The sequence below is a fragment of the Pinus tabuliformis genome, chromosome 5_2 (assembly GCF_031772625.1).
Source record: "Pinus tabuliformis cultivar Carrire ecotype Pingquan chromosome 5_2, CPIR1, whole genome shotgun sequence".
NCBI classification, from domain to species: domain Eukaryota; kingdom Viridiplantae; phylum Streptophyta; class Pinopsida; order Pinales; family Pinaceae; genus Pinus; species Pinus tabuliformis.
Window position 1 is genome coordinate 336,458,261 of NC_142306.1, and position 17,050 is coordinate 336,475,310.

Genomic DNA, 17,050 nt, shown 5'->3' on the forward strand with positions numbered 1-17,050 from the left:
AATTCAGTCAAAGTTTGGTCAATTGAAGTCAAATTGCAGCCAGCAACTAGGGCAGTTAACGCTGGTCAAACTCGAGGTTAGATCACCTCGGTTTTAGTGCCCAGATCTACGGCCAACCAAGGAGAAGTTGCCTCACCCAATTTGCGGTCAACACGAGTCAATGCAAGTGGTAAATGTAGCCAAACAGTCTCCCTGCAACTCGGTCAATGCAGTCAACTCCTCCTTCCTTCGCATGTGTGAGAGATGGTTGCCCTAATCTGCATACCCAATCAAGTGAGGAGAGAGAGATGAGTGAAGATGCGATGATGTGCAAATGAATTGAGGTCTCCTTTTATATGCAACGTTGAGGATGGGTTGGGGGTTTGAATCCCTGTTTTGCTTGCTGGCCGACCTTGACAATTTGTCCATAATATAAATAAATTCATATCGCCATATATACATGTTGGAATCAAATGATATTTAGATCAATCCTACACCTCTTGGCGAGAGGAATCCAAGAAAAATATCAGCTGTAATAAATAAGGTGATCCATATGGAGTTTGTCCCTAGTAGCCAATTTTAACAACAACATCTGCCACTGAATCAACTGAAAGACGATGAATCACCAATTGAGGACTTGAATAATCCTCACTCCAATATCCTTGAAGCTCTATGAAGCTCCTAGATGAAGTCTCCTCAAAGAGTTGGGTTTTTGTCCAACACTCAACATCATCCCTGAGGGTTTTCGTCCTGGGGCTAGAGAAGTTGGGAATTAGGTTCTCCAAACCTCACCAATAGAAAATATCAATAATCTAAGATGTCCTCTAATGGCCTCCTCCTCCTCTTTTTATAGATCGGATGGACCCCTCTAGAAGCTCCTATTTTATTATTATTTTAGTCACTGAGCACACTTCCCTTAATTAAAGTATCCTTTTTAATGTGAGAAAATTGTAAATTGGCCACCATGCCTCCCCAGGCCACTGAAAATCACTTCTAACAATCCCATGTTGCAGATCTTCTCGTTCTAGTTTCAACGAGCTATTACACTAAGGTGTTCTGTCAAGTATTCCTCCCAAAATGCCACCTTAAGCGTAATTAACTGAGTTAGGCCCATTAATAACTCTGTTTTTTGAATGTTGTCGGAATGCAAAAAAACGAAAGGGAAGTTGTGCTGATGATGGAATATACCAAGTGAATGCGATCAGACCTCATAAAAACTCCTTAAAACTCCACCAAAAGCCCCATGGGTCCGTCGATGATGCATACTTGCACCTGTGACTTGTCTACCCCCAACTCAGAAAAATGAACACTACAAATCCTCTTGCCCCAAGATTGCTTGCTCTCAATACCTGGATCCCATACAAACCACTGGGTGATACCGTACTTTCGTGCCACCCAACCAAGAACAGATCCCTCAATGCCTAGATCCTAGACTAAACTTTGACTCCACCTGCCATCAACAGAAAATATCAATAATCTAAGATGTCCTCTAATGGCCTCCTCCTCTTTTTATAGATCGGATGGACCCCTCCAGAAGCTCCTATTTTATTATTATTTTAGTCACTGAGCACACTTCCCTTAATTAAAATATCCTTTTTAATGTGAGAAAATTGTAAATTGGCCACCATGCCTCCCCAGGCCACTGAAAATCACTTCTAACAATCCCATGTTGTAGATCTTCTCGTTCTAGTTTCAACGAGGTATTACACTAAGGTGTTTTGTCAAGTATTCCTCCCGAAATGCCACCTTAAGCGTAATTAACTGAGTTAGGCCCATTAATAACTTTGTTTTTTGAATGTTGTCGGAATGCAAAAAAACGAAAGGGAAGTTGTGCTGATGATGGAATATACCAAGTGAATGCGATCAGACCTCATAAAAACTCCTTAAAACTCCACCAAAAGCCCCATGGGTCTGTCGATGACGCATACTTGCACCTGTGACCTGTCTACCCCCAACTCAGAAAAATGAACACTACAAATCCTCTTGCCCCAAGATTGCTTGCTCTCAATACCTGGATCCCATACAAACCACTGGGTGATACCATACTTTCGTGCCACCCAACCAAGAACGGATCCCTCAATGCCTAGATCCTAGACTAAACTTTGACTCGACCTGCCATCAACAGATCCTCCTGGATCCCAATGCCACCATGGCCACTCATCAACACCCCTATCCCATGGCTCTAGTTGTGCTCTGTCTCCAGCTATGGTTGTTGCTCCCTCAACTGAATACCAACTCATCACCTCCCTCCAGTCTAACCCCTGACTCAATCTAATGCCAATCCCATTCTCTTGATGCTGGGGTGGAATGTTGAAGAGCTGTCGACCTGTATCCCACTGCCAACTGGAGCATGTAGTATCTGTCATGTCTAAGGGTCCCCACTCCATTATGCCCCTGACTAAAGATATCGTACCATCAATAGGATACCAACTCATGATCTCCCGCCAATCTAATGTATGGATGCCTGCACAAGGAATACATTGACTAGGCTGATATTGGTCCGTGCTCAACTCTTGATGCTCTGCCCAGTCAACCATCAAAATCTGTCCAAGTAATCACGTCCCTCTCCCTATAATGGGAAAAAGTGAGTATGTTGTGCTGCAAGCCCTGTCTATGTACTCTTGGAGAGGGCTGTTCCCTGAAAATGTTGTAGTTTTGCTGGCTGCCACTACAGTTCTTTGCACCTCACCAATGGGTAGACCCAAAGATGGTTGCACTGCCATCTCCATTGTCTGATAGGGATCTCCTTGCTCCTCCAGTCCACCAATATCCTGCAAAACTGTCCTGTAAATATTGCCACCTGACTAGCTGTCTGTGTATCTATCTGCTCATCAATGGCTGACCCCAAGGGTGGCTGGTCATCCTCCATCACGAGCTCACTATGATCCTCCAACTGGCTCTCGACAAAAGGCTCATCATGCATACTATGTATAACATCCTCCTCGGCTGACTCGTGCTTCTCTATGTGCTCTCCATCCTGCATCATCACTGGTGACTCATCAGCCTGAATGTCTCCCATAGGATCCATTGACTGCTCATCATACACACTGGGATATAAATCTGGTTTGCTGTTAACAACTCCACATGATTGCTCATGCTCCCCATAGGCATCTTTGTATAACCCCATGGACTCATCCAAAGAAGAATCCTCATCCTGTTGTCAGAAGGAATCTCCTCCTGCTCTACCCGTCATCTCCTCGGTGTCACTCAAGCATGAGTGGTCAAGTCCCCATGGTTCCTTGCAAATGAAGCAAATATCCTTCCTCCCCAACTCATTGGTCACCCCCAATCCTATGCAACTCCTCCTGGGTCAATCGTCTCCTAAACATATCAATGTTCTGCTTAACCAACTTTTTGGCCAGTTAATAAGCAACAAGTGAAACCAGCTGTTCCTCCCTCCAAATGGCCAACAATCTCGACTGTAGCTCTCTGCAAATGGCATCATGTCCTCTTACGCGCGAAGACAAAATGGATTGCATATGTATTATGACTGTGTCAGGATTATGTCTCCTAATGCTAAAGAAGCATTGGAACATCTGATGAATCAAGCCATCACACTTCAGAGCAAGCATGATTTCATATGTTCTGACCATGGTCATGACTTTTAAAATCTCAAGCTTCTTCCCAAAGGTAGAGCTTGCACTGTTGTCCAATTCCTGAAAAGTCTCTATTATCAGCTTCAAAACTCTCCTCATAACATCATCATTGTAAGGAGGTATAGGTGCTGGCATTCTCATGATGTCACTGAGACAAGATGCAACTGGAAGTCTAACCCCTTCAAAAGGTTCCTCCAAGAACTTGTGTTGTATGAGAGCAAGCAGAGCTGGTCTTAGAGCCCAAATGAGTTTCTTCCCTTCTAACTGGTTCACTTCGGAAATGAGTGCATTCAATTCATCTAATTTGAAAAAGACTTTCCATGTGATCCTCATGTGTTTTAAAGCTGTCCCTAGTGCAAGGAGTTTGTGTCCCATTTCCTGCCCCTTCTGCACTTCCTTTGGTTCTTCTCTCTGAAGAATGGCATAGACCTCTTTTGAGAAATGTCTGCTGGGCAATTACGTTTTCTGATCTATGTTGCAGCTCATTGAGGGACTGCTGTCTTGGTGCATGAGAGGTTTTAAAGACTACATTATTATAAGGCTTATGGCAATAGTGGCATACAAGTAATTCAAGACTGGACATTAACAAGCTAAGGGCTCTCTGCACATGATGTTTATACTCATTCCTACTTCTGCATATACAGTGCAATAGGCAGCAATATTTCAAATAACCCCAGAACAAGAGATGTTTGGACTGTATCAACAATACATACTCTGAGTGCTCTGTAATGTTATGGTCTGATTATAAACTCAGAGAAAAGGCAATGCTGGTAAATGTATTGGACAATGAATCTTTGGCATATCATCTATTTAATTTACTGTAAAATAACACACAGTGATCAGGGGATTTTAAAGAACCTGATAGAGCAGCACACTTGATCTAAAGAATAGAGAATGGGAACACTTTGCTGTCGAATCCACCAGAAAATATGTTCAGAAATTTGAGAATTGTCTTTGACGAAATCCTAGAACCCCAAACTCCTTGATGCACAATCGACCAGAAGAAGATATGCCTTCGGTAAACAGCGGAGCTGATACAGTCACAGGACTGATTCACGTGCACCCTACTCTGTATGCTGGAACAGCTCAGATCTTCAAACCTCATCGCTCTTGATCTCTGCAATGTACTCAATTTTCTGCTCATCTGATTACAATTCATTTGCTGCCCTCATAATGAATTAGGCCTCATGGAGAAGTCTGATACAACACTAACTTTAATCTTTAGGCAATCTGCTCCAAATTTGATGTCCTTGGTCCAATGCTTGAGATGGAAATAATAAGAAAATATCACAGCCCAGACAAGGTCCAGCCTTTTAAAAATTTCTCTGAATTTGACCTTCTCGCTTGCAATGAGAAATAATGTGCCAAAGCCTCTGAAAATGTTAATCTTGTCCTCCTCTTACAGCTTTGGCAACTTATTCAATCCCTTCAAATAGCAATGAATAAACGCCAATAAATGATAAATCTCCTGAAGAATTCAGCCCTGATCTTTGACACAAGAATGCTGGACTGTGTAGAATTTTGTAGGCTGAGTGAATGGTTTAGAGGAAAAACCTCAACAAGGTCTCTTCCCAATTTGCACAAATTATTAATATAACTTGGCCTCAGTCTCTGAAGAGCATTTGGCCCCCCTGAAAATTGATGTCACAATGAATCTCGGCCTTCTTAATTCTGGCCAACTCGACTTCTGCTATAAATTTGGCAACTCGTCCTCTTGGCACACAGAGACAATGTCTTCAATCTGAGGGAGAATAATCACCAGCAAGATAAAATTCGGCCTTATGTTTGTGATGACAATTCCAGCACTTTGACCCAAGAATTTGATGTCCTCTTGGCACAACAATTTCTGAAGGTGCTCATACAAACTCGACCTCTAATTTGAGTGAAATCAAACCAAGAGAATCAACTCGAACCCTGGAATTTTTCGTAGCCCAGCAATTGGTAAATGTTCCTGAATGATGCTCACTGTAAACACGATCTCAAACAAATTTCTGCCATCTACTAAACCTTCAATTTTATTCCAAAGTCCCTCAGATTATGTTTGATCCCATTTCAAATGTCAGCCTTCTTAAAACAATGTGATTTGAATAATATTGGGCCCTAATAAATGTTCGGTCCTCTTTAAAATTCTGTCCCCTAAAAATAATTTCACGGCAATTACAATTTGACGGCAACAAAAATTAAACCATGACTTTTATAAACTTTACACTTTGGCTTTGATCTGCCCATGATCTCAGTCAATCAAGAAAATACGACCCCCAACAGTTGCAGTTTGGTCTCTAAATGAGATACACACCCAACAACAGTCTAACAATGATGATAGCCGCTTAAACTCTCTCCGTGTAGTGACAAAATCCGCAACGCATGCGACCCTAATAGGATAATATGCCGTTTGGCAATGGTTTGACCTGTCAACAAGTTTGTACGCCCAGAAGCATGATTCCCTCGGCTCCTTGAAAATATTAGATGACTCTTTTCTAATGTCTTCACGGCAAATTTGGCTTTGGAATTAAACCATGACCTCAATCAAATTATTTGGACTTTCATGGCCCCACCTAGTAACAGTTGATTAATATAAAATGACACACCCCCTTTTTGTTTTGGAAACATTTGCTTTCCGTCAAAATTAATTGGGCCAAAATTTGTAGTACTATTATTAAATAGAAGACAATTTTGATAAGGAAAAACCTTTGTACAATGGTAAGGACAAAATTATCAAAATTAACGAGCAATTTTAGAGTATTTGACACCTTGCGGAGTTACTGCAGATAATTTGAAACCCTCACAACTGAAACCCCGCGGGCTGAGCCAAGACTAATGCTCTGATACCATTGTAATATCCCTTTTCGGGAATTTTGAGATATTTTTTCTGATAATTTTCTTTATAAAATTTTATGCCGACATTTTTGCCAAAAGCCCAAGAGATTACACCAAAATGCACCAATAAATAACAACCCAGAAATTATACAAGCACAGTAAACCCATAAACTCAAATAACATCAGAAAATGCAGCACAAGGAATGACTCAACTTCATTTATTATAATATATCTCCTCTCTGTGCTATTACCTGCTTCCCTTCCCTTCTTGTGCTAAATCAAAATCAATGGTAAATTTGCATGCCTTACCTGCGCTATGACTGGCTCACCCTTGTCTTTGTTCTCTCACCTCTCTCTGTTTACTAGCCAATTTTGTTTCCTTAATCAATTCTAACTTTTAGGATTCCCACTGGTGAAAAAGGTTTCATAATGGATAAAATGTGATAAATATTCTTAACTATGAAATATGAGATACTCTAGTATAATTTATTGACTGTACATTTTCAGTCAACAGAGTATACTTATGCTTGTTTTGTATTCACTTAAATATTTATATATGCAGCTGCAATATTAATGATGGTGAATAATTCAGTTGAAACATCAGCTTCTCTGATAAACAATTGAGTTTCAAAAAATCAAGTAGTATGATGAAAAAGGATCTGTCAAATTTTTTCGAATCCATTTACTAAGTGTTTTAAAAAATATCATTACATTTGTTTATCTACGAGTAGAACCTTGTTGGAAAATTCTGTAGTTTATTTTGATGTGTCACTATTTGTCTTTTTCTGTGATTTTCAGGTTGCAGTGGAGACAATTAAATCCTCTTTGGATAAGCTTCCTGGATTTCCCAGAACACAGATTGGATTTCTTACATTTGACAGTGCTCTGCATTTTTACAATCTAAAGGCAAGCATTTTTCCTGACTTCTTGATTTCCTTTATACAGATTCCTTGTTTGATTGGATGATTCATTTGAGGATTTGGGCTTTGTTCATATTCTTTCTTGTAAAAGTTGTATCTTAGATAATGTAAAAAATGACATTTTTACCAGTCCTGCCTTTAGGTGATGTCCACAGTTGTTTTTGTTGTTGTTGATGTTAAAGCTAAGCATTCTTGATTTCTTCTAATACAAATGTATAGGAGTATATTTATGACAAAGAATGTATGAAAGCTAGTAATATTTTTCTAGTTCCTAATATGAATTGCTTGTTTGTGCCAGTCGTCGTTGACACAGCCTCAAATGATGGTTGTAGCAGATTTGGATGATCCATTTGTGCCATTGCCAGATGACCTGCTTGTGAACTTGTCTGATTCTCGACATGTGGTGGAAGCTTTGCTAGATAGCCTTCCGTCAATGTTTGAGGAAAATACCAATATCGAGTCTGCTTTTGGGCCTGCTCTTAAAGCAGCTTTCATGGTTATGGTATGCTTCATTTTAGAATCTAGATTACTTGATCAATCAAAACTATTTCTATGAAGGATAATCTCATGCACATTGTCGGATGTGAGCAGAGCCAACTTGGAGGGAAGCTGCTCATCTTTCAGAGCACTTTACCTTCTCTAGGGGTTGGACGTCTAAAGCTAAGGGGTGATGATCCACGCATCTATGGTACAGATAAAGAGCACACAATTCGGATTGCAGAGGACCCATTCTATAAACAGATGGCTGCAGATCTTACAAAATATCAGATTGGGGTGAATCTATATGCATTTAGCGATAAATATACAGATATAGCTTCCTTAGGTATTCATTTTATGAGAACCTCAGGATTTTTTTAAAGGACAATTTTGTGTACCCACTATTGAATTAGATGACTCTATTCACTGAAGATTATATTCTACCTTACAGGTACTTTAGCAAAATATACAGGCGGCCAGGTTTATTATTACCCATCTTTTCATGCAAGTCTTTACAAGGAAAAGTTTCGCCATGAACTGGCTAGAGATCTAACCAGAGAAACTGCATGGGAGGCTGTCATGCGCATACGATGTGGGAAAGGTATGGCATTCTTATTATTTTGTCAAAAAGCTGAGTATAGGTTCTATCATCTATGTTTATGTATTGAAACACAATTTTTTTTCATAAGTGTATACACTTAGGTTGCTAGGCATTAGCATGTAACTAGATTTTGAACACTGATATGATATTATCATCTTTGAAAGATATGATTTATTGTTATGCAGGTGTACGATTCACAACTTATCATGGACATTTCATGTTAAGGTCTTCAGATTTATTGGCACTTCCAGCTGTTGATTGTGACAAAGCTTTCGCAATGCAGCTAACATTGGAGGACACTCTCTTGACAACCCAGACCGTCTATTTTCAAGTTGCTCTCCTGTATCCTTTCTTATGAAAATTTGAAGTTCTTATGAGACACTGCAGATGAGCTCTTATGGAGCGAAGTATGTTTAATGGAACTCATTTTTGTACTAATAGTCTTTTGTTAATGAAATCTCTTTAGTTTTTGATAACTCATCTGTTTGTTCTTATATTTTTGTGTATTGGTCTATTCATTTTAATTTCCGATAGCTCTGGATAGAAACCTTAATTTTCTCAAACCTTATTGGTTATGTTGTAGGGATGAGTCATTGAGTTTATAAAAGAGATGTCTCTGTAAAGGACACAAAAAAAGAACTGCATAAACAAATTGTGCATAAGTCCCTTGTATCCACTTTCTTTAGCCTTATGCCTTTTGCATAACTTGCTACTACATCTGCCCATTTTGTGCCTCTTACTGTGTGTCCTGTTTCAAGTGAGCCAGTTAATGCCCTGAGCTACTCACTTCCTCTTAGTTTTGACAGAATTACCTTTAGTCTAGGCAAGGGGAGAATGTGGCTTAGATCAATTAACATGCAGAAAATAAATCCTTTAATAAGTGCAAAATTGCTAAATTCTCTAGCCAGTTGACAAAAATGATAAAAGGGGAATATTAGAAAGTGTATAAGCGGATAAGAAGGGATGGTCTTTTAGAATAGACAGCAAAGACATGTGATCTTTTTTGTGACAGTCAAGAGGGTAATAATATCTGATATAAATGAGGATAAAATATTGAGGAAGAAGAGGTAGAACACTTATAAATCCATTACCAAGTAGATGTGGAGAATTTTAAAAGAAAAAGACACAGCAGATTTGTAGGAAGATGAGACAATGCCAAAAACAGAGCTTATTCCTTGAAAACTATATCCAGGAAAATTCTTCTTCTGGTATATTTCTAACTTGGCTGGGATTTTTGTCCCTGTCTTGTATCTTGAGTCTCTTTTCTTTGAAGGTTTCAGAATCCAGACTCCAGAGATGTTAGTAGTTTTTTGTTCTCTGTCAAGTTGCAAACCCTTAGTGAATGATGTACTTTACTCAAATCAGACAAGGATGGAGTAGTGACTGCTGTACTTTACTAAAATCATTCTCAAGCATGGAGTAGAGAATGATGTACATGATTCAGCAGACAAGCATGGAGTAGTGAATGATGAAAGACATTGTAATTTATTACCAAGAATGGAAGTTCCAAATTAAATCCTGCTTCTCCTACTTGAAAATACTTGGGTTAGAGCTTCTCCAATCTGGTTTTTATCAAAAAACTGTGTATATGGTTATAACATTAAGAGTAATTCACTTCTTTTAATTTATATATCTAGTTATGGTATTTACACTTTTTTGGTGTATATGGACACTTGAGCTTGTAAAGTGCCTCTTCTTTCTGAGATGTATTAATTTATGTATTAATGATTGTCAATGGAGAGGGCTTGGAATTCCTCTTTTACTTGTTTAAATGCAGGAGCTGAAGGGGATACTGTATTTATTTTGTTGACAAATTTAAAAAGAAATCGCTCCTTAATGAACTACAGGTATACATCATCCTCAGGTGAAAGACGTATCAGGGTTCATACAATGGCTGTCCCTGTAGTGGCAGACCTAGGTGAAATGTATCGAAATGCTGATACAGGGGCTATAATATGTTTATTGAGTAGACTTGGTATGGGATGACTAGCCTTACGGATTTGAATTTTATCATTGTTGTTTTAGTCAATGTACGATAATCAATATTCATGTAAATATCTGATAGCTTAGAATTTATAAGCAATGCATAATGGTATGATCAATGTGGGAATATTTAGCTGATGACCTTTTCATTTTGTTTGATATGCAGCAATTGAGAAAACCTTATCTCATAAATTGGAAGAAGCACGCCATGTTATACAGTTGAGGATTGTAAGAAGTTTACAAGAATACCGTAATCTGTTTGCTGTGCAACATCGTTTGGCTGGACGGCTTATATATCCAGAATCATTGAAACTTTTACCTCTTTATGGACTTGCTCTGTGTAAGTCCTTGGCTCTACGAGGAGGATTTGCAGATGCTCACATTGATGAGCGCTCTGCAGCTGGTTTTAGTATGATGATAATACCCATTAAGAGACTGCTGAAGTTTCTTTATCCATCTTTAGGTCGCCTTGATGAATATTTGCTAAAGGTGATGCTTTTCATGGTTCCATGCATACCTTTTTATTTTTTTTCCTTTCGAATGTCATACTAGCTTGTAAAATTGAGATTGGATCAAGGATATAATGTATCAGCTAATAAAAACTTCATTGTTAGCAGGGTGGAGATGATGCCAAAGCTTCGCTTCAACGTCTGGTATTGTCTGCTGAGAGATTGGATCCTAGGGGTGCTTTTCTCTATGATGATGGTTTTCGCTTTGTTCTTTGGTTGGGGAAAGTATTGCCAGCGGAATTTGTTAAAAATTTGCTTGGAGTTGAAGCAGCCAATAGCCCGGATCTGTCCAAGGTATTTTGAGGCTTTTTGTTTGCTTGAATTATTAGGAGGCTTAAAACATTTATTGCTACAAATTGTGTTTTGGACATTATTTATTTGTCTTTTTACTGTGCTGTAAATTTTTCTTCAACCATTCTATATGCAAGATTTACTAGCTAATGAGGCTGTTCAAATTCTTCTGCTATTTTTAATTTTTTTATCTGAGACAATCAGATAGCATGTTGTGACAAAATTTTGAAACATCAGTGCATAAGCCAGGAGAATGATGTGTATCATGAGGACTGATACCACTGAAACTTTATCATCGGCACTTTCTGACCTCAATTTAAATTGAATAATTTATTTGTAATTTAAATAAAATTAATGGGCACTGGTGACTGGTTGACATGGATTTGGATTTGAATATGGATATAGATCCAGATCTGTCAGGTTTTCGAAAAAGCCAGGATTTGTAATCGGTGGGGAAATGGCATGTACACACAATATAAATATTTTTTGATAATTTGACTATAAAGTATCAAGATAAGTGAACATTGAGAGTGTAAGAGGATCTCCAAGAGAATTGCAAAAGAAGTAAAATGTTACATAGTGAGTGGCAAAAGAGGGAAAATTGTACACTACGAAGCCCAACACAACAACTTGGGCTACACTTTGAAGGCATCAAGGAAGTTGTCCTAAATTGACAATGCTGTCAGTGGTTAGGGCTGAGAAGTGGTTGATAAGATCCTGCTGTCCACTAATTATGTGTTACAAGCTTTGCTGTCTGATTGACTTGGTATTGGATATTTTTTTTTGAAAAATTGTCTTATATTATACAGAAAAGCATATAGTACAGAATAAGAGGACAATTATCTCAATGCAGACAACGCATCAAATATGCCTTGAATATGCAATGATAGAGACAATTTATGCACATTGTATAAGCAAAAAACCTTTAGCTTTGACCTTGGCATTTTTTCCCCTTAAAACAACATCCTAGTGCTATTTAAAAAGAAAAGAGATTGGAGAAGGATCCTGTAAAGTGTCGTCAGCCATATACTTGGTCATTTATCTGATCAGACACTAAATTTTGAAAAGTAGAGTTGTGCACTATTGAGCATGGGTTTATTTCTCTCTAGTTCACTTGTTCTTGGGTTCACACTCTGTCTAGGGTTGTGCTCCTTGTAGCAGATTTCCTTTTAAGCATCAGAGTGCTGGTTTTTTCTGCTCTTATTGCAGAAATTTGGGTTTGCATTGGTTCCGTTCTATTCTCCCACTATTTCTTATGAATCTTAACAGATGTAACCATTTATACTCTATTATTAATTGTTGTAGTATCAAATTCCTCTTTGTGGACATGTTGTACAGCATAATCTGTGAATTTGTAAGGCTGACTCAAAGACATTGGTCATCACAAAATGAGATTGATGTTTCAGTGACTTTGAAGGCAAGAGAAGATTAACATGAAATATTCTATGATTAAAAGTTTGGTATGGGGTTAATTTGTGTTCATAAAAGACACTACCTTTCATTATGATATTTGAGAGGTCAAGGGAGGTTAATCTGAGGAATGCTAAGAAACAATTTTAAAGAGGTTGCTAGTGTAAACATGTGGTTTAGCAGCCTCAGTTGGGGCCAAGGCTCTAATAATCTGTGATAGTAAGTTTATCACCATAGTGGTCCTAATGGAGTTGATGTAACCTAGAGGGAATTGCTCAATGACACATAAATTGTATATAACTATGTAGGGCTTGTTAAAATTTCTCTTGTCTTGTATTGGTGAAGCGTACAGATTCAACTTTATGCTTTGTAAGACTATAGGAGTTGCTTAACATGTTCCACAACATGGTGTTCAAGGGATATACTATTTCTTCATAAGCATAGGACCATATATGTTGAGCTGTATAGTGTAATATAACGTTTTATTGTACTTAGGAAGATATATGTTGTGATCTAAAGGTTCTTAAATAAATAAATTTAATTCTTTGGGTCTCTATGACAATGTGGCCATGATTTCAAGGTCCCATAAATAAATTAATTTAACATGTTGGGTCTCTGTGGCAACATAGTCATACGTTAGCTGTGGACTTCAGTTTTCTGCATCCATACATAGGGACCTCCATGTTTTACTTAGAGCATTTGTGTGTCCTTATTGTTTTTAAGCCTCTTTGAAAACCCCGTGTTAGCAAGACCTAGATAACCAAGACAAAGAAGAAAGGATTATTAATTGATGTTAATTTAGCAATCCTTTCATCATCTAATCCTTGATTTGTTAATTTAACATTACAGAATAAGAAGTAAATGAGAGTTATTGGCTATTGCATTATCAGAAAATAAAAAGGAGTTTGATCGTTGATGTGTATCATTACAAAAGTTAAAAAGTGAAAAAGAGTTATTCATCTCATCCTTGATATGCAATACAAAATCTGAAAAGTAGCCAGATAGTTTAATGACCTGAGATTGTTTTAAACAATAAAATAGTTACATTTAATGTTTTCTTCTTTTTACTCCAGAAAAATAAAACCAGGAATGCTAAGGACGAGGTCCTCCACATGCTCAACAAGACCTTTATAAGGTGCTGTCAGATAATCAAGACAAAGGAGAACATTGTCCAATCAAAAGAGAATGCCAGGGGATGATCAATGCATGACATTACTAATAGCTAATGAACAACCAAATTCCCATCCCTTTTCCTGAAATTCCTATGGGTAGTGTTCCCTACTAGATGGGATGCAGACATTGGATGTGGACATGCACCCAATCTTTTGTAAAACTCTAGGGGTCATCTCTTGTACATGGGTTGGGGGATTCCCCCTAAGCAAATAGGGTTTGCACCTCGCGTTCCTTATCCAAAATTGAGGGATGTCGAATTAATTAATCCAGTTTCCTTTCTATCATTTTGTTATTTTAAAAAGAGAGTATGGACAACAGTGGTTTTGACAATTATAAAGATCTCTACTAAGATGCATATCAATCTTGCAATGATAACTCACTTCCGGGCCACAACTTAGTGTATTGGAACACTATCTCCATGTGAGTTTTTCACTCAACATTGCCATTTATAGCACCCTAAGAATTTGCATTTTTTCCATCATGTGCCCTAAATGAAGCTCACCATTACCTTTGACTTAGAAAGTCAAATATAAATGCCTGAAGAGGTGGGTGAAGGAAGGTTCTACTTAAATAATTAAGGAGCATGGGGAAAAGTACTCGTTCTCTCCTTCAGTCTCCCACTTTTCATACTACATTCTCTTTGGTGTTTCCATTCTAAATTCTGAAAGCCATTTGAACCAGCACAATGAGAGTGTATTGGCATACCTTGGAAGGAAAGTTGGTGGTTATAGGCAAGTGTAGAGGCTGGGGCAAATCAATAAACTTTCAACATTTTATTGATCTGGCGGAAAATAAACTCACTGAAAATGATTTTTATCACATAATGACTCGGAATAAGACCCAGATAACCGAGAGGTTGTAAGGAAGCCACAAAGTAGTGCATGTTTTCTTGCCATCATATTGAATATTAGGTGTAATAATTGTGAGGGCCAGAAAGAACTCCATCCCATTGACCCACACTTACGGAATTTTAGGTTTGCAGCCTTTGAATATCATTAATTGTGTTTCATCTGGTACTGCTTGTGACCAATTTTTCACTCAAGCCCAATTAACTTATTAAGCCTAGCTTACTGTTTTTCTCATACACCACATTTGATCATAATTTTGTTTAGCACTAAAGCATTTTGAAATGGTGAAGGAAGGAGACTGTTGCTGGTCATGTTGTAAGAGCTTTGGTGGGAGAAAGATCCCAATGAAGGGTGTAGTTGAGTCAGCTTTATAAGAGCGATTTTGAAGGAGGGTTCTAAATATTGTAGTTATTTTGAAGGATTTTTACTTTTTATTTATCTGTCTCGACTTTTTTTTCCTCAAAGCTAAAGTCATCCTATTTCATATCCCTCGCTTTTTTATAATTTCTTAAAACCCCAAAGGCATTTTAAAATGTTGAAGGAAAGATTCATTTACTGGTGATTTTGTGAGGGCCTTTGTGGGAGAAATACCAATGTAATTTTTCTCTAGTGATTATATCGTAACCCCTGCGAAAATCACTGGTCATGATGATCTCCAATGTTCAGGAGTACTGAAGATATTCCTTCCTGTGTCCAGATGTCAAGAGTTCTCATGTTCAGAGCAGTCCAGAGAGTTCTCATCTTCAAAGCAGTGCTCCCCTCCCACACACATATACATGTTACCCTGAAATCAGATCCATTTTCATGTTTGTTCTCTATATTGGTGAAATTAGATGGTCAGTGGACATAAAACAGAAATTAGAAACTGAATCTAACAGTTTGCATTGTTGGAATCTTTGTGCTCTACTTGAACTTCCATCATTCAATTTAAAGAAACATGTATTTTGTAGAGCAGAATACAGACATTGGCTTATGCAATTGTCTGGGTTCATGGGGAATAAGCTGTTTCCAACATTATTATGTTAAATGCAAACACTTTTTGTAAGATAGGAAATTGTACAATAGCTGACAGTGAGCAATTGATACTATGAGCAACTGCTACCTGTTGCTTTCTTCTTCTGGATATTATGATCCTTATTTTTTGGTTGAACATGAAAACCCTTGTATGTTCACAGTGAAAAGGAATTTTCTTATTTTGAGATGTAAATTGTGTTGGAATTTGATTAAATTTACTGCCTTTTCCATTCATTGCCTTATCTGAAATTAATGACGACTTTCCTACTTTTATATTTTAATGGAGTGGTTGCTTGTGACATGAACAGGTACCGGTAATTGAGCAGAATAATGAGCTGTCAAGAAAGCTCTTGGCCACTCTAAAGACATTGAGAGAGAGAGATCCAGCATTTTATCAGCATTGCTATCTATTAAGGCAGGGCGAGCAACCAAGAGAAGGCTCTCTTTTGTTATTCAATCTTGTGGAAGATCAGATTGCAGGGACCAGTGGATATGTAGAATGGCTTATTCAGATACACCGCCAAGTGCAGCAAAAGGGATAATGATTTCTAAAATCACTGTTGAAGTGGTTTTCTTGTGCGCATTCTAAATTTTCAGAAACCTGTTTTCGAGAAGCATGTAAAAGTTAGGGTAATTTGCCACTTCCTGTTCCAGTGTCTTATTTGTTTTGATTTTCAGGTAGTAGCCTATGATCATAATTTTTCAAAATTCAACTGCTCTATGCACATTATTCTCTTCCAGTTCTTGTATCTTTTACTTTATATTGTAGAGTTCTTTGCGTCTTTTACATTGATTAACTGTTCTTGTAGTGGATATTTGCCTTGGTGCTTTCTATGCAATGAAGTAGAGAGCATACCTGGAGAAAGAACAGCTACAAACGTCTCTAAAAATTTTGTCCTTTTTTTCTTAAATGATTTCTTATAACTGATTTAAATGCTACTTGCCCGTTTCCGTACTCAAATGCTCTGTCATGTAATATAAATCACAGATGTCATTCTTTTTATTAACCATTTACCAATGCAGCCTGTAATGTATGATCTCTTGCATCGGCAAAACATATGGTTGGTGCTTTGCTGAGGGATTTCAAGTATTTGTGTCATATCCCATACATTATAGTTGAGATAATAAATCCATCTCTCTTATGCTCTTATGGCGATGGTTCTCTTGTACTGTGGAATGCATGGCATGTAATTATTCCACATGGCATGTAATTATAGTAACACCGTTGGTAGTTATCATAACAAGTCACAATAAATATTAGATGGTTTTGCAAGCAAAAACATTGGTCATCATGATGACGAATGACAGTGTCCACGCAGACCAACTTGGTCTATCGAATTTTAAAAAAGGTAAAGAATTACATTGTCCTCTTTATAATTTTTTTTTGTACTTAAAGATTGGAGAGAAGATTTTCTCGATCTCCATAATTTTG

At 37.8% G+C, this 17,050-nt stretch overlaps 1 protein-coding gene across 1 annotated transcript in view; it reads left to right on the forward strand.

The window, feature by feature from the left end:
* LOC149158853 (protein transport protein SEC24 A-like) overlaps positions 1-16,557 on the forward strand; it is a 51,379-nt gene extending 34,822 nt beyond the window's left edge. Inside the window, 9 exon segments of the mRNA XM_089436335.1 lie at positions 7,191-7,298; positions 7,611-7,814; positions 7,904-8,135; positions 8,241-8,390; positions 8,576-8,732; positions 10,238-10,365; positions 10,540-10,862; positions 10,991-11,176; positions 15,927-16,557. Of these exon segments, the coding sequence (XP_089292461.1) occupies positions 7,191-7,298; positions 7,611-7,814; positions 7,904-8,135; positions 8,241-8,390; positions 8,576-8,732; positions 10,238-10,365; positions 10,540-10,862; positions 10,991-11,176; positions 15,927-16,160 (1,722 nt within the window). The 3' untranslated portion in view covers positions 16,161-16,557.
* The last annotated feature ends 493 nt before the right edge of the window (positions 16,558-17,050 follow it).